The 14,668-nt window shown below is 39.5% G+C and overlaps 3 protein-coding genes and 3 non-coding genes across 12 annotated transcripts in view; 1 reads left to right on the forward strand and 5 right to left on the reverse strand.

Annotated features, from left to right (window-relative positions):
• The window catches only part of eya4 (EYA transcriptional coactivator and phosphatase 4), a 53,304-nt gene extending 50,730 nt beyond the window's left edge, over nt 1-2,574 (forward strand). For all 7 annotated transcript variants that reach the window (XM_074614882.1, XM_074614883.1, XM_074614884.1 and 4 more), the window contains one exon: nt 1,676-2,574. In XM_074614882.1, the coding sequence (XP_074470983.1) occupies nt 1,676-1,756 (81 nt within the window). In that variant the 3' untranslated portion in view covers nt 1,757-2,574. The remainder of the gene's footprint in view (nt 1-1,675) is intronic.
• Nucleotides 2,575-2,998: 424 nt separating this feature from the next.
• rps12 (ribosomal protein S12) lies at nt 2,999-5,405 on the reverse strand. The gene is made up of 4 exons (XM_074614904.1): nt 5,239-5,405; nt 4,932-5,034; nt 4,389-4,490; nt 2,999-3,087 (listed from the first exon to the last, which is right to left on the reverse strand). The coding sequence occupies exons 1-4, from the start codon at nt 5,334-5,336 to the stop codon at nt 3,025-3,027; spliced, it is 366 nt and encodes a 121-aa protein (XP_074471005.1). The 5' UTR covers nt 5,337-5,405; the 3' UTR covers nt 2,999-3,024.
• Nucleotides 4,636-4,719, reverse strand: LOC141756717 (small nucleolar RNA SNORD100). The gene has a single exon (XR_012591523.1). It is a non-coding gene; the product is annotated as a small nucleolar RNA SNORD100 (small nucleolar RNA).
• Nucleotides 5,102-5,184, reverse strand: LOC141756716 (small nucleolar RNA SNORD100). Its single transcript, XR_012591522.1, has one exon. It is a non-coding gene; the product is annotated as a small nucleolar RNA SNORD100 (small nucleolar RNA).
• A 55-nt stretch (nt 5,406-5,460) lies between the features above and the next one.
• On the reverse strand, nt 5,461-5,537 carry LOC141756713 (small nucleolar RNA SNORD101). Its single transcript, XR_012591519.1, has one exon. It is a non-coding gene; the product is annotated as a small nucleolar RNA SNORD101 (small nucleolar RNA).
• A 5,904-nt stretch (nt 5,538-11,441) lies between these two features.
• Nucleotides 11,442-13,889, reverse strand: LOC141755743 (SH3 domain-binding glutamic acid-rich-like protein 3). The gene is made up of 3 exons (XM_074614905.1): nt 12,854-13,889; nt 12,405-12,572; nt 11,442-11,721 (listed from the first exon to the last, which is right to left on the reverse strand). The coding sequence occupies exons 1-3, from the start codon at nt 12,896-12,898 to the stop codon at nt 11,659-11,661; spliced, it is 276 nt and encodes a 91-aa protein (XP_074471006.1). The 5' UTR covers nt 12,899-13,889; the 3' UTR covers nt 11,442-11,658.
• Nucleotides 13,890-14,668: the final 779 nt, after the last annotated feature.

Consider the following 14,668-nt stretch of genomic DNA (forward strand, 5'->3'; position numbering starts at 1 on the left):
TTGCTGTTGCTTTTTTCCCCCTTTTTTATGGAGTGACAGGAGACTTGATTGCAGGGTGAAAACTTGAGATTGAGGCTTGGCTAATGTACATTTTGCAACCTACTTTTGAGAGTCAAATATACCAAATTTGTCAGCTGCAGCCTAATTTGGATCACGTACTTCCTAACTCAACTTGGTTGGTGTCATGTTTGACATTGAAAAATGGTTGCCAAAATGTACACGGTGATTAAGCTTTGGAATAATCTCATTTGTTTAGAGCAAATAATATTTTTTTTTATCCAGTGGTGTGTGGAGTCTTACTTTCCATTGGTACTATGTGAGAGAAACGTTATATCACAACAATAAGGTGACAAGTAGTGATATACTATGACATATTTCCTGTGTAAGTGTGGATATAAATCCCATCTCTTCTCCAGCTTTGGGTTTCATTCATGATGCTGGGTGCTGGGATTGTTAAAGGAATAGTTTGACATTATGGGAAATGCGCATATTTACATTCTTTGCTGAGAGTTAGATGAGAAGATTGCTACTGAGCCTTGAACATAATGCTGCAGCCAGCAGCCAGTTAGATTAGCCTAGAATAAAGGCTGGAAACAGGAAAACAACTAGCCTGTCTAGATGTAACAAAATCAGCTTACCAGCATCTTTAAAGCTCACATATTAATAGATTATACATTGTTTGTTTAATTCAAACAAAATATGAAGTGTGAAAACAACAATTGGACATTTTACGGGGAGCTATGTGCCATTGAAGTTACTCCCGTTGCCTGGCAACATCGTGGTGAAGACAAGAGCCTGTTAACAAAGAACGTATATTGCTAAGAAGTAAATTGTTCGTTCCATTGCAACGTCAGCGCCCAGCAGCAGAGCTACGCCTCTGCCATTTTGGACTGAAAGAGACTACCGGACACCGGTAAAACGTCCGCCTACAAAGTGCTGTACAAAACTAAAACGATATTTCAATTCTATTGTCATAATTTGAATGTCTCTACCGAAAAGGCCTGTGTTGAACAATAAAAAATAATATAAATATGCATACTATTATCACTATTTACTTACTTATTCATTAATCTTTTTTGCCCAGTCGCTTCCCTAGAGAGCATAAAGTCCAGCACACAGATTTTGAGAGCAATCTTAATGTTTTTCATGTAAAGGACCTCCAACATCGATGTACAATAGATAATGGAAAACAACCACATGAAAAAAAGCACCCGAGTTTCAACCGCTTTACTTCTATACTCTTTGCCGTTAGCTTAACTTAAGCTTGTCGGTCCTCGTGAAACCACAAATTGTCGTTTTTACACTTTTGTAGACTAAACAAACGAGATATAACGTTAATTGGTGAGCTTTAGAGGTGCATTTTAATTCGGTTTTCCCCATTTCCAGTCTTTATGCTAAGCTAAGCAAATGGCTGTAGCCTTATTGAACTGACAGATACGAGTGATATCGATCTTCTCATCTCAATTAGCCCTCAGAAAGAAAGCGGATGAGTGCATCTCCCAAAATGCTGAACTCTTCCTTTAAGCCTTAGGTATTGCATGGGTTTTGTTTGCAGTGCTTTTGCAAAGCAAGCAGCTACAAGCTACTGTAGTGTAGCTTGCATGACTTAAGGTGGCGGTGTGAAGCTACGAAAACAGGACTGTTGGTTCTCTAACGATGTGTGTTCACTCCGCAGCACAACATGCCTTTCTGGAGGATATCCAGTCACTCTGACCTGCTGGCACTACACCAAGCACTGGAGTTCGAGTACCTGTAACTATTATAGCAATATGGACTCATGCAATGTTACCGCGGACATGGTCAGCCAGGCAGCCCCCCCTTCTTTTGTATAACTATTTAAGAACAAACTCAATACACTGCAACTGTTTTTGTGATTTTTTTTTTTTTTTTTTGTCTGGTCTTTTTGAACGTCTGGATTTACAAACTCTGAACGGTCTTAAGAAGCAAAAAGGAGAGGTGAAAATGAGGTAAAGAGAAGCACAGCGGGGTTAAGAGATGACTCAAGTACCCAGCTCAGCCCCCCCGTGGCCCCGATGCTGGGAACAGACCGCTGTGAAAACCCCCCGTCTACTGTCCTTGCAGCTGTAGCAGACTGAAGATCTCCCTTGTCCTGGGAGGATGTTTCTTGGGCGACTCCTTGATGTTTTGTTTGTTCTGGGGCACCCAGACTAGTATCAGACCCGTTGTGGGTCACCTGAGACGAACTATCTTCAAACAACGAGGGCGTCTCTGTACAGGCATTAAGTGTGCAGGGATAACAGCTGCTTTTTTTTTTTTTTAAGTTTTCTTCCTGGTGGTATAATAATCACAACACAATGCAGTCTGCATCAGAAACTTGTGTAAATTATTTACAATAAACTTAAGGGCAGTGGTGGATGTTTTTGTCAAGGAAAGGAAATTCAAGTTTTGGGGTCTTTGGTTTTTTTTTTTTCCTCTGGATTTTTGTAATTGTTGGGCGGGGGGAAATTGAGGATGTGCGTCATGATGTGTTGTGCCTTAATGTGTTTGAATGTCTTTTCTTTATTCAGAAATGTCTATGTATGTAGATATAAAGGAGAAAACTTATCCAAATGAGCTATGCATCTTGTCTTCCTTAATAACATTTATAACTGTTCGAACTTCAGATTATAACAATATAAATTCATGTAGTGCTGAATAGTATCGGAAATGTCACCGTTTTGTCAGCTAATGGTTAAGCACACATTTTATAAATCAAAAATACCCGACAGAATTTTCTGGTACTGATGGTGTGAAATCAGACGTCCCACAATTTTGTCCTCAAATCACTTCAGCAGCCGTCATTGTTGCTGATGTTTACCACCATGAACTGAGCAGTTTATATATTAGGTTTAGCCAACAAGCTGAAATACATTCAGTTACATATTTTAACAGAATGATTTTATAGTCACTGCCAGCTGTTTGTAGTTGACTTTCTAGTATTCGGTTAAATATCCAAAAGGAGAAAAAAAAAAAAAAAAAGAACACTTTAGACAACTGCTTCCATTTCCACTTTTTATTGACATTTTATTTCTTGCCCTTGAAGTATTCCTCAATCACGTCCTTGGCTTGAGACTCCTTGCCGTAGTCCTGTCAACAGAAAGAGTTTGAGATGAGGTTTAGAGACTCGACGAAGCTGCCTCAGTGTACGAGAATCAAAAAGTAACAAGACGTATAAGCACAGACATGCCGATGATGCCATGCATAGGGGTGTTTGAGGTACTTTAGAAATCATTTTTAAAAGGGGGGGGCTAGTGTAGCGCATCAAAAACACATTGTCTGCGAGATCTAGCAAACGGGGTCGAGTGAATTTCCTTCCTCATAAAACATAGCAAAGCCAATTTAAGCATTTTAAATCCAGCATTATTTACATCCACGTTTATTAGCTTGCAGTCTTCTTCCCCGCCTTTTCTAGCGCATTGCAGCATTATCGCTACTGTTCAGTGGAATAGTAGCGAGACCAATGGCAGGAATGTGTACCATGTTACTTGCGTTTGCATCCTTGTGCATGAGATTAACAAAATGGGGACCCACTCGCTACTCAAAACTCTACAGAAAACCGTCATGCATTAAATCAGAAATGACTGCTTCAACAGTTTCCCCACCACAGAGCACTGACAAGTGTAATTTTTTCGACTGTACGGTGGTTCATCCAAAACATACAGTATGACACATGTTGGCAAATTGTATTGAAAAGAAATGCATTATCAGTTTGTTTCAAAGATCAAATACTGTACATATATTAGCCTTAAGAACATCTTTTGGGCTCTAAATGACAAAGCTGAGCAACAATTTACATGACCAGTTCACTGTAAAACAACTAAACTCTGAATTTTCCCCATTAACCTTCCCCTCAAATTTCTCTACATTTAAAAAAAAAAAAAAATGTATACTTGTTCCCACATTTTAAAGCAATTTAATAAAAAAATACCACGTTTTTAATACCTGCCCCATTCAAATCAAGTGGAAATATTCTAGTTGCCTTGTGCATCATCTTACACATTTCCCCAAAATTCAGCACTATTAATATCTTTGGAAACTAGAAATTAAGGTATGTTGATTTGAATAAATATAGCCCCCACAACAGAGTTTAATTACAGCGATGATCCGTCAATCATGGAACTTGCTGTCATGTGTTACTATTTGTAGCCATTCTTAGGGACCCCAGACACCACAGGTAGATGAAGGGGCTCGTACCCTGGCTGTCATCTAGCCAAGCGTTATTCAACAACAGGTGCATGGCACGAGGCACAGCACCTGCACTTGACTGGCAGATATGGTAACAAGTCTTTATGTCAACAGCAATCTGTAGGGAGTTTAGTCAATTCCATTTGATTTTTGGCTTGAATGAAGGCCAAACAAAGAAAACCCTGCAACAGGGCATCATTTACCTTGACCACGACACAGCTGCAGCCCACGATCTTGCGGGGTTTGCCCTCGCGGTCGATCTTACACAGACCGACCCACTCGCCGAGCTTCTTGTTGTCATCCACCTGAAATGGAGTTAAACAGCGTTTTTTAACTGGTGTCATATGTGATAAAAACGTGTCACTAATGTGCACTGAAGTGTAGTTCACATAGCTTTCAAACAATACTTGTGCAGCGAGACAAAGCGGCAGCAATGTGGGTACTCTTGGCTGTATCTCAAGACAGAAATTGGGTAACGGTGGCAATCTCCTTACAGTATTCAGTAGAGGGAGCCAAATCATCGTCAGTGATACAGCGGTACATGACACATCATGCCAACTTTAACTCCACTTTCAGTGCACAAGATGCATCTGAAACAATAGCACCAAAGTCTTTCTTTATAAACACAACTACTGCATGTCTCATGGATTTAAATGTTTACATGTCAATTTGGCAATAAGGAATTGCCCCTCCATATGTCCCCACACCGGATACTAAATCAGTCTGATCATGAGCGGGCTCACTACCTTTATCAGGTTGATCTGATGCTCAGCACAGAGGGCCTCCACCAGCTTGACGTATGTGGGCTCATCGCAGTTGCCTGCAAGGGCGCAGAGATGGGCTTGACGCCTGCAAAAGAACACCGAGTTAACTTGCAGTAAAGGCTTATAATACACCATTTCCGCAAATTTGGCGGCACATCTCAGACAAAGTGGGTAACAATGGCAGGTTTCCGCATAAGAGTTCAGTAGAGGGGGCCAAGATATCATCAGGGACACACCTACTAAAAGAACCAAACAAAAATATTGATGAGGTAAAAATAATTAAACATACTTGTCCAGGGCCTTAGCAGCCTCACGGATACCACGGGCGAGGCCATCGTGGATGAGTGCGGTCTTGAGCACTTCAGGGAGGGCAGTGTTGACATCCATCACACCTCCAGCAGCAGCAGCAGCAGCGGTGCTATCAAAAACAAGTGGACAAGAAAAAAAAAGAATCCGTTTAAATTTTACCAAAATGGGTATGACAAATTAGTGGATTCCAGTAGAGCTTCCAGCATGTCAGAGGTGGGATCTCACTCATTGTTGAGTGAAGGGGTATCCGACAAAAGAAAGTAAAGTCATCATTCATGCACCAGAAAGCTCAAGAGGAATGGCACCCTTTAACTCCAACGCTGCATGCCTCAGGACAGCTGACTTTTCAAAATCTAGCACTGCGCCAAACAATAAATAGAGGGGAAGCAAATCTAAAGCAAATCAAAAAACATTTTGTATGACACTGCATTTTTGACACAACAACTCAGCCCTGGTACATAGGGCGCACGCTCTACAGCGATGACCCAGAGTGAGAGATTTTCAAGTCGCGTTTGAGGTCCAGCGAGAGGAAACGTTTTGGCTTTTGCAAAAAGGGTAGATGTCCTTGATAAATCGTCTGCCGCTAGTAGAATATGCAAAGGCCAGATAAAATACAACGGCAACACAATCAGTCTTTCCACGCACCTACTGACAGTGGTTTAACCTGCACTTCTATTCTCATTTTCAATATTGCACTACCTTTGTATTGCAAATAAGAATAGCAGGTTCAACCGCTGCTCATCAACCTGAAGAAATGTCAGTTGCACTCTACTTTAGGTTAATTATTGCATCATTACACCCCTAATGCATTAATATGATATTTGAATCTAAGATCAATCTGCAGAATAGCAAAGACTGGTAGGCAGTAGGGATGCCACGAGAACCGATACTTCGGCACCAACTCGGTTCCAAAATTTAAAAAAATGTGACGGTACTCGTTTTCTTCGGTACCGAACGATGCCTGTAATGGTCATTTGGTAGCGGAGCGGAGGTACTGGAGATGCGATTCTTCCAGATCTAATGAGGTTTATACGCTTACAAGTGTTCTCATCTGCCGTGAAATGAAGGAAGAAGGAGAAAGCCGTAACAGCACGGAAAAAAAACAACACGAGACATGAAAGATGGCAGTACTTGAAGGCTACATGCCACTGTTCTGTTTTGCAATGTTAATAGACGTTTCTTTTGATATATTACTTAAAGGCTACATGCCTCTGTTTTTTGTAACGTTCAAATGTTTTGATAAAAGGAGTGCATGTTGAATTACATGGGATTTATTGTTTTCTGGGGGGGGGTTTAACCATGGTATCGAATAGGTATCGAGAATCGTGTAAATTCACTGGTATCGGTATCGACTACTAAATTTCTGGTACCGTGACATCCCTAGTAGGCAGTCATTTATGTCATTGAAACAAACCACCCACCTGTAATCTATCAATTGAGTTTGTAAATAATGTTATAAGTCAATCTTGCACTGATTTATAATCATGGGATATATGATCATGTTAAACACTGTGGGTCTTTAAGAGACCATTTGGGTTTAACTACTAAATATTGAAATAGCACATCATCATGTGTATAGCTTATAATTTTCATCCATTTTATTCTTAAATTGATGAATAATGTCTGATCCATGTGTTCTCTCTAGACCAGGGGTGTCAAACATACGGCCCGAGGGCCAGAACCGGCCCGCCTAAGGGTCCAATCCGGCCCACGTGACTTTGCAAAAAAGTCATTAATTCCGTCGCTGTCCTAATAACAGTAGCAAGCCCTATGCTGGATATGCTATTACAGATCCCACATGCTCACGTACAGGCTACATGACACAACGCTATCAAACGTAGGCTACTGTTCATGCAGGAGCCGCCGATGGGAAATATCTTTGTCAAAAAGGAGTAAAACGGAGTCAGAATGTCGAGTTTTCCAAGAAAAACGGACCAGTTCATCTTTCTTCAGAGGTAAATGGGAAGCCAGTGTGCTTGGTGTGTTCACAGCACCTTTCAGTGCTCAAGAAATATAATATGTGGCGTCTCTCTTGGACTCATCATGATGAAAATACAAAAACATGCAGGGAGAACAGAGATACATTCATTTTTAGTTGTAACCGACCATCCATCTCTTTTGTAAATGGATTTTGGTCATTAATTGTGAACATTTCAGGAATGTACTTGTACGTCTTTACACTAAAAGAAAGGGAAAACTTTGGAGGTGTTATTTATAATGCAATGGTTTTACTGGTCCGGCCCACTTGAGATCAAATTGACTGTGTGGCCCATGAACTAAAAGGAGTTTGACACCCCTGCTCTAGACACACAGACTATTACAATTCTGCCTTTTTGTCCTCGTTCATTTCAATAGCTACAAGTTAATCTATGGTTGTTTACATCATACTTTTGCAAAATTCAATGCAAATGACTTAGCACAGTAAGAGAGCAGAGCAAAAAGCACAACTTTGCACACAAGTATTTACCCCTAGCCCTCCTACACCTGATTGCTGCAGTGCTACACAGGCAGCTATATGAAGTGGCTCATCAACATGCAGCAGGCCTCATGCAGAATAACAACACTACACCTGAATATCATCCCCGCACCAGGCGTTTAGGGCGACAGATAATCTATTTAGAATAACCATAATGTTATAGCACCACCACCACGTGTGTTCAGAGTCAGCAACGTTTTGTTAGTTATAAATCCGTGTTTACAATGAGTGGGGAAAATAAAAGCGTCATGCTCACCCTTCCTCGGCCATGGTTGACATTAATGATGGATGTTGGACTTAAAGTTCTGCAATAAAGAACAGAAATGACAGCAGAGTTATTATCCAACACACACAGCTCACTAGGATGACTTTATGTATTGAGATGTTTGATTAATCCGGTAGATTGTAGCCGGTTGAGGAGAGAAACGCACCCTTTCCTCCTCTCGGGTAGCGGGTTAAAGAGGACGTCACAACCCAGCGTCATTGCTTTATCGGCACCAAGGCCCCATCTGTGCTACACAGTGGCGTCCAATGATCTGCCTGTTGTAGTTTCAAATAAGCATATGAATAATGCAATATAAGTGTGAAAGAGTACCCAAAAAAACTCAATATATAAGATGAATGAATGAATGAAAGACTTTATTTCGAACATAAAATAAATAAAAACATAATAACAAACAAAACAAGAGTAATAGTGTCCGAAAAGGAGTAGGTAGAAGTAAAAGTTATATTCCCCTACCCCTTTCTCACTTCTCCTCTAATAACTCATATATCATAGAATGATAATATAATATAATATATAAACTATCCCAGATTTATTTACATCCCAAATTAAATATATGAACAGCATCCCAAGTTTATTTACAACCCACATATCCATCCGGAGTTAAAAAAGTAGATATAAACCAACCCTTAACGCAACCCTTATCACATCTCTTCCTCAACCATATACCGCCCGAAAATATCTTTTTTTATAGCTTTTTTAATTGATTTATATAAGATAAGATAAGATAGAACTTTATTAATCCCGAAGCAAATTCTTGTGCCAGAGATTGCTCAAAAATACAACAAAATTACAAAAGCTCTTCAAAATTACTATTTCTAGCACCAGTGCCTAATAGAGTAACAATTTAAGTAAGATATGTTTAGTAAAATGAGTAAATAAGATAAGATAAGTAAAATAAAAAAAGGTAAAGTAAGATAAAAAAACAGATTTTTTTTTGTCTTTAGTGAATTACAGAAGTGGAAAACACTTTTCAAATTGTTCTTAACAGTTTTAAAATACATGTTAAGGCTGATTATCAGACCAAATTACTGGTCAAATAATGATAGAAAGCATGACTTTTTAATTCTACAAAGTGGCTCTCTGGTGAATATAAAAGGAAAAATAAAAATAAGATAAGATAGAACTTTATTAATCCTGAAGGAAATTCTTGTGCCAGAGATTACTCAAATATACAACAAAATTACAACAAGTTCAAGTGTATAAAATACAAGTGTATAAAATAAAAAAAAGTACTATTTCTAGCACCAGTGCCTAATAGAATAACAATTAAGTAATATACATTTAGTAAAATGAGTAAATAAGATAAGATAAGTAAAATAAAAAAGATAAAGTAAGCTAAAAAAAACCCAGAAAAATAAGTAATATTGCACATGTTGGACATTAACATTGCACACAATGAACAGTGAATGTACTATTTCTAGCACCAGTGCCTAATAGAATAACAATTAAGTAATATAAATTTAGTAAAATGAGTAAATAAGATAAGATAAGTAAAATAAAAAAGATAAAGTAAGCTAAAAAAAACCCAGAAAAATAAGTAATATTGCACATGTTGGACATTAACATTGCACACAATGAACAGTGAATGTAAAAAGTAGTATTGCACATGATATTGATATTATATTTGTACTCAGTGTCCGGTGTTTTCAGCTGTCCTTCCTGCAGGAAGGAAATTATGGAAATTATATTCATTCTTGCTTCATTTCACAATAACAAAAAAAGTAGCACTAAAATCACTTACCAACATTCCAGAGTCCCTGAATAGATATATAAAGTGTTTTCAATCTGTACATTTTAAACTATGAAAGGAATTTTGTCAGAGGGCAATACACTTTGTGTACTGTTATTCTTAGTATCCTGAGACACTTTCCCTGTCAGATGTACATTCTGCATAGAGAAGAGGAAACGGCTGAAAGAAAAAACATTTTGTACGACACTGCATTTTTGTATTACTTCTTTTTAGTGTGTTTCTTTAAGCAAATGGGTCTCAATTTGCTTGAGTTGTGTGTAGCAATTTTTTTTCTACATGTGACGCATCAGTTGTCCAACTGGTTAAGACATTTTAAAGTTGCCGGAATTTTTTAAGAATTGGTATGTGCCATTTAATTGCAGTGCTTTGAGCCCCTTCAGCGATGGTACTCTCACATTCAGGTTACAGCTCAAAGTGGGAACCAGTTTGCTACATTTCAAATAAAATTGTAACGTTATTGCAGCCACTGACTTTTTCCCAGTGAAATGACAAATTTTAGTTAGATTTTTCCAGTCACTTACTCACAATACAACAAATTAAATGCATTGATGGCTTCCTGTGTTTTATGTCGTAAAATTTTGCATGCCTTACGATTCATCTGCTATATCGACGCAGCGTTTTATATTCGTACTTCCAACTACATCAATAGGTACTCGGCAAGTTGTCCTTCACAGGGGACGTACTGTATGTCGATCTAAAATCAGTAAACTGAAAGTATACTCTCTTATTTTAAGTGTAAAAGAAGTATAGTAATAGCACACTTGAATAAACTTCATTTTGGTAAGGGTTGTCTTACTTTTCTTACAATAACTTTGTGGTTATTTCAGTCAGTGATAGTATTAGGGGCAAGTTGGGCAACTATGGATAGACTGTTACACTGCAATTGTGATTGTGCCTGGAGAGGACAGTATTTCAATCAGAATATTAAATTCACGTGTAGCCCTTTGGCTTAAACGGTTACACCAAGTTCTCTTTTGCAATACAATTTGCTTCACCGTCCACAATGAGCAGCTACAGTTTGTCTACAGAAACAAAATGTACTATGAAGTCTGATGTACTGAATTCAACATGCCTTATAATATTTTGTTAAATGTTACAAATATGTCACAATATGACTACAAGTAAAAGAATGAAGCAAGTCAGACTGCACCTTAAAAAACAACACCTAAAGACACTTTGAGACAAAGTGAGCAGGCTTAGCCTGATAAACAAGTTTACCTCCGGAGGCAGGTAAACCAGTTACCTGCCTGCATGGACACACCCACTTGTGGGACTGCCATTCCAGTTGTTGTTTATTTATTTATTTATTTTTATCAATGTACATTTTAAACTATAAATTAAATTATGTCAGAGAGTCTATATACAGTCTATAAGTATGCTAAGTATTTGCCCTGGGGGTATAGGTGTAGTGAAAGCCAGTGACAATTTCAGATGTTAGAGCAAATATGATCTGTTGCTTTGCTGATGCGCTAATAAAACTCCCCATTGAATTAGACACCTTGACTTGCTGAGGTATTCTAAGGGAAAAACCCTAGCTGGCCACAATATTCATTGTTTCTTAGACATTATGTTTACAGTTTTGTGTTTACATAAAACCAGATTATCTCTGTACAAACCTTTCACAAAAATAAGACGTGACAAAACTCATATTAATGCAACAGGCAGAGTTCAAACTTTTTAATATTTTTTTATTTTAATCATACAGATGTGCAACTCTGAGCCTTTCCCTAAAAAGAAGGCAAGCACTTCCACTTAAATGCACATTTCCCTTGAGCATTATTTATCAAATATAAATAAGGCCTGTAATACAACCAAAGGAAATGACAGTAAATAGTAGTGTTAGTCTTTTATAGGTGTGTTGTTGTGTCATAGTTGGTCTCTATTCCTTTTAGAGTTTGAGAAACTCATTTATTTTTCCATCCTCGACTGCTAGGTCAAATGCTGCGAAGTCCTGAAAGAAAGAAAAGGTGTCGGGAGTCAGAGATTTTGGGTTGAGGGTGGAGGGGATGCAGAGAGACAGAGAGAGAGTAGCAGTTATTATACAGAGTTTTTAAACAAATCCTGCAGTAATATATGTATTAACTACTATAAATTGTAGAGATTGTGTCCTGTACATGTTATATGTTGAAGTCAATCCATCCAATAGTTGTTGAGATATTTCAGTCTCGACCAAAGCGGTGGATAAACCAAACAACCGACTATCATTATAGAGCCATGCTACGGGGCTAAAAATAATATATTTAACGGAATAAACTGCAACTCTATGATAATTTGTACCTCTTAACAAGCCTTTTTGCAACCTGTGAGGATCAAACGGGCAACAAAATCTGAATGAAATTACTTAAAACTCTCCAGGAGTAACCTGAAGTGTGTGTTTTGGGGGAGGGTTTAGGGTGTGTTCCAGCACACCTGTGTGTGTGTGTGTGTAACGTACCTGTGTGTGGGATTGCTGTACTGTAAATATTTATTTAATCGCTGTCTCCACCCCAGACTATCAAAGTTTTTTTTTTCCTCTTTCCAAATGCAGCAAGCGTGTAAATGATTTACATACGATTAGAATTCCATTACTTTTGAGAAAATGTTATTGTCAAGACACCTTATTATTACTTTTGCAGGTTATTGTGTGAGACTTACCCCACAGTGGACGTCCCCATTGAATATTTGAGGGGGCAGAGCCTTCGGGTCCCCCACCAGGTCCCTCATTGTTTTCTTGTCTTCCTCACTCGCAGAAATGTCAATCACAGTGTAGGCAATACCTTTGCCGTCAAGGACCATGGTAATTCTTTGCTGTTGTTTCTTCATCTGGAGAGGACAGAATTTCATCAGTTACATTTGCAAGAATATTAAATTCACGTGTAGCCCTTTGACTTATACGGTTACTCTACCACGTTCTTGCAATAAAATTTACTTCACTGTCCACAATGAGCAGCTACAGTTTGTCTACAGAAACAAAATGTACTTTGAAGTCTGATGTACTGAATTCAACATGCTTTATGCCTTTCGTTAAATGTTACCAATATGTCATTGTATTAAAAATATGACTGCAAGTAAAAGAATGAAGTAAGTAAGACTGCATACTGTACCTCCTTGTTACCGCTCACGCTGGATGCATACACTGTGATCCCCATATTTGCTATTTTAACAACAACACCTTGATGTAGAGACAGACTGAGAGAAACGCAGAGACAGAATGTTTCAGTGCCCTAAATGACGAATGTTGTGTGTGGGATGGTATTTAGACAGGTTTGGACACAGCTTACCTGCCTACATGGACACACCCAGTTGTGTGATTGCCATTCCAGTTGTAGATCCCGCCTACAGCGATTGTGAAAGAACAACACACACCTACACACGCACACACACTACCACCAGTGGTGGAAAGTAACGAAGTACATTTACTCAAATACTGCGCATAAGCACATTTAGAGGTACTTGTACTTGACTTAAGTATTTCCTGTTTATTTCAGAGGGAAATGTTGAACCTTTTACTCCACTACTAGGCCTTTTTCATGGAAGATATTTTGACAGGAAAAGTACAAGTGTAAATGATCAAATTTATGATAGCTGAATTAAATTTAGCTGATTTGTTACTGTACAGATTGTGTTGATGATTAAAGATTACCTATTATGCTTTTGTGTTTTTTCTTTTTCCTTTAGTGCGTTGTTTAGATTTTGTGCATGGAAAAGGTTTGCAAAGTTACAAATCCCAAAGTCCACGTCAAAGGGAGTTACTCTCCCCGACAGAAACACTGCTCCTGAACTGCCTGAAACGCCTTGCTTGAAGTCCCGCCTTTTCTTCTGTAACGTGGTGATGTCACCAAGTAACACATTTTGCCTATAGTGGCTAGTTTGACACGCCATCAAACAAAGGTAGTTAGAGCGGAGCTGGAGCGGAGTCCAAAGAGTTTGGTTTGGTTGACCAATCACAACAGTGGGTCAGCTGACCAATCAGAGCAGTCTGGGCTTTTCGGGGGGCGGGGCAGGAGGTCAAACAGAGCGTTTCAGACAGAGGGTGAAAAGAGGTGCTGCAGCACAGCCGGTATGAAAAAAGTAAAGCGTTTTGTGAAATTTAAAGCATAAACATGTTCTAGTAGAAACCCAAAATACAAGTATGCACCTGGAAATAAGCACAATAGGTTCCAATGGTCTACCTTAAAGAGCAACTGAAAACCAGCTGCGCTTTGTCACCAATCCTGTTCGTGATATTCATGGACAGGATATCGAGGCGTAGTCGGGTGGAGGAGGGTTTGCAGATCGGTGTGCTGGGGATCTCATCGCTGCTTTTTGCAGATGATGTGGTCCTGTTGGCATCATCGGTCTGCGACCTCCAGCACTCACTGGATCGGTTCGCAGCCGAGTGTGACGCAGTCGGGATGAGAATCAGCACCTCTAAATCTGAGGCCATGGTTCTCAGCAGGAAACCGGTGGTTTGCCTACTCCGGGTAGGGAATGAGTCCTTACCTCAAGTGAAGGAGTTTAAGTATCTCGGGGTCTTGTTCGCGAGTGAGGGGACGATGGAACGTGAGATTGGTCGGAGAATCGGAGCAGCAGGGGCGGTATTGCATTCGCTTTACCGCACCGTTGTGACGAAAAGAGAGCTGAGCCGGAAGGCAAAGCTCTCGATCTACCGTTCAATCTTCGTTCCTACTCTCACCTATGGTCATGAGGGTTGGGTCATGACCGAAAGAACGAGGTCGCGGGTGCAAGCGGCCGAAATGGGTTTCCTCAGGAGGGTGGCTGGCGTCTCCCTTAGAGATAGGGTAAGAAGCTCAGTCATCCGTGAGGGACTCGGAGTAGAGTCCTTGCTCCTTTGCGTCGAAAGGAGCCAGTTGAGGTGGTTCGGGCATCTAGCACGGATGCCTCCTGGGCGCCTCCCTTGGGAGGTGTTCCAGGCACGA

This window comes from Sebastes fasciatus, chromosome 18, assembly GCF_043250625.1.
Source record: "Sebastes fasciatus isolate fSebFas1 chromosome 18, fSebFas1.pri, whole genome shotgun sequence".
Lineage (NCBI taxonomy): Eukaryota > Metazoa > Chordata > Actinopteri > Perciformes > Sebastidae > Sebastes > Sebastes fasciatus.

Bases quoted from the DNA above. Each gene is read 5' to 3' on its own strand.
- LOC141755743 (XM_074614905.1), bottom strand. From the start codon at position 12,898: ATGGGGATCACAGTGTATGCATCCAGCGTGAGCGGTAACAAGGAG. The intron at 12,573-12,853 runs GTACAGTATGCA...TGTCCTCTCCAG, and splicing joins GCGTGAGCGGTAACAAGGAG to ATGAAGAAACAACAGCAAAG. The intron at 11,722-12,404 runs GTAAGTCTCACA...TCTTTCTTTCAG, and splicing joins ATGGGGACGTCCACTGTGGG to GACTTCGCAGCATTTGACCT.
- rps12 (XM_074614904.1), bottom strand. From the start codon at position 5,336: ATGGATGTCAACACTGCCCTCCCTGAAGTGCTCAAGACCGCACTCATC. The intron at 5,035-5,238 runs GTATGTTTAATT...GTTCTTTTGCAG, and splicing joins GCTGCTAAGGCCCTGGACAA to GCGTCAAGCCCATCTCTGCG. The intron at 3,088-4,388 runs GTAAATGATGCC...TTCTGTTGACAG, and splicing joins GCAGCTGTGTCGTGGTCAAG to GACTACGGCAAGGAGTCTCA.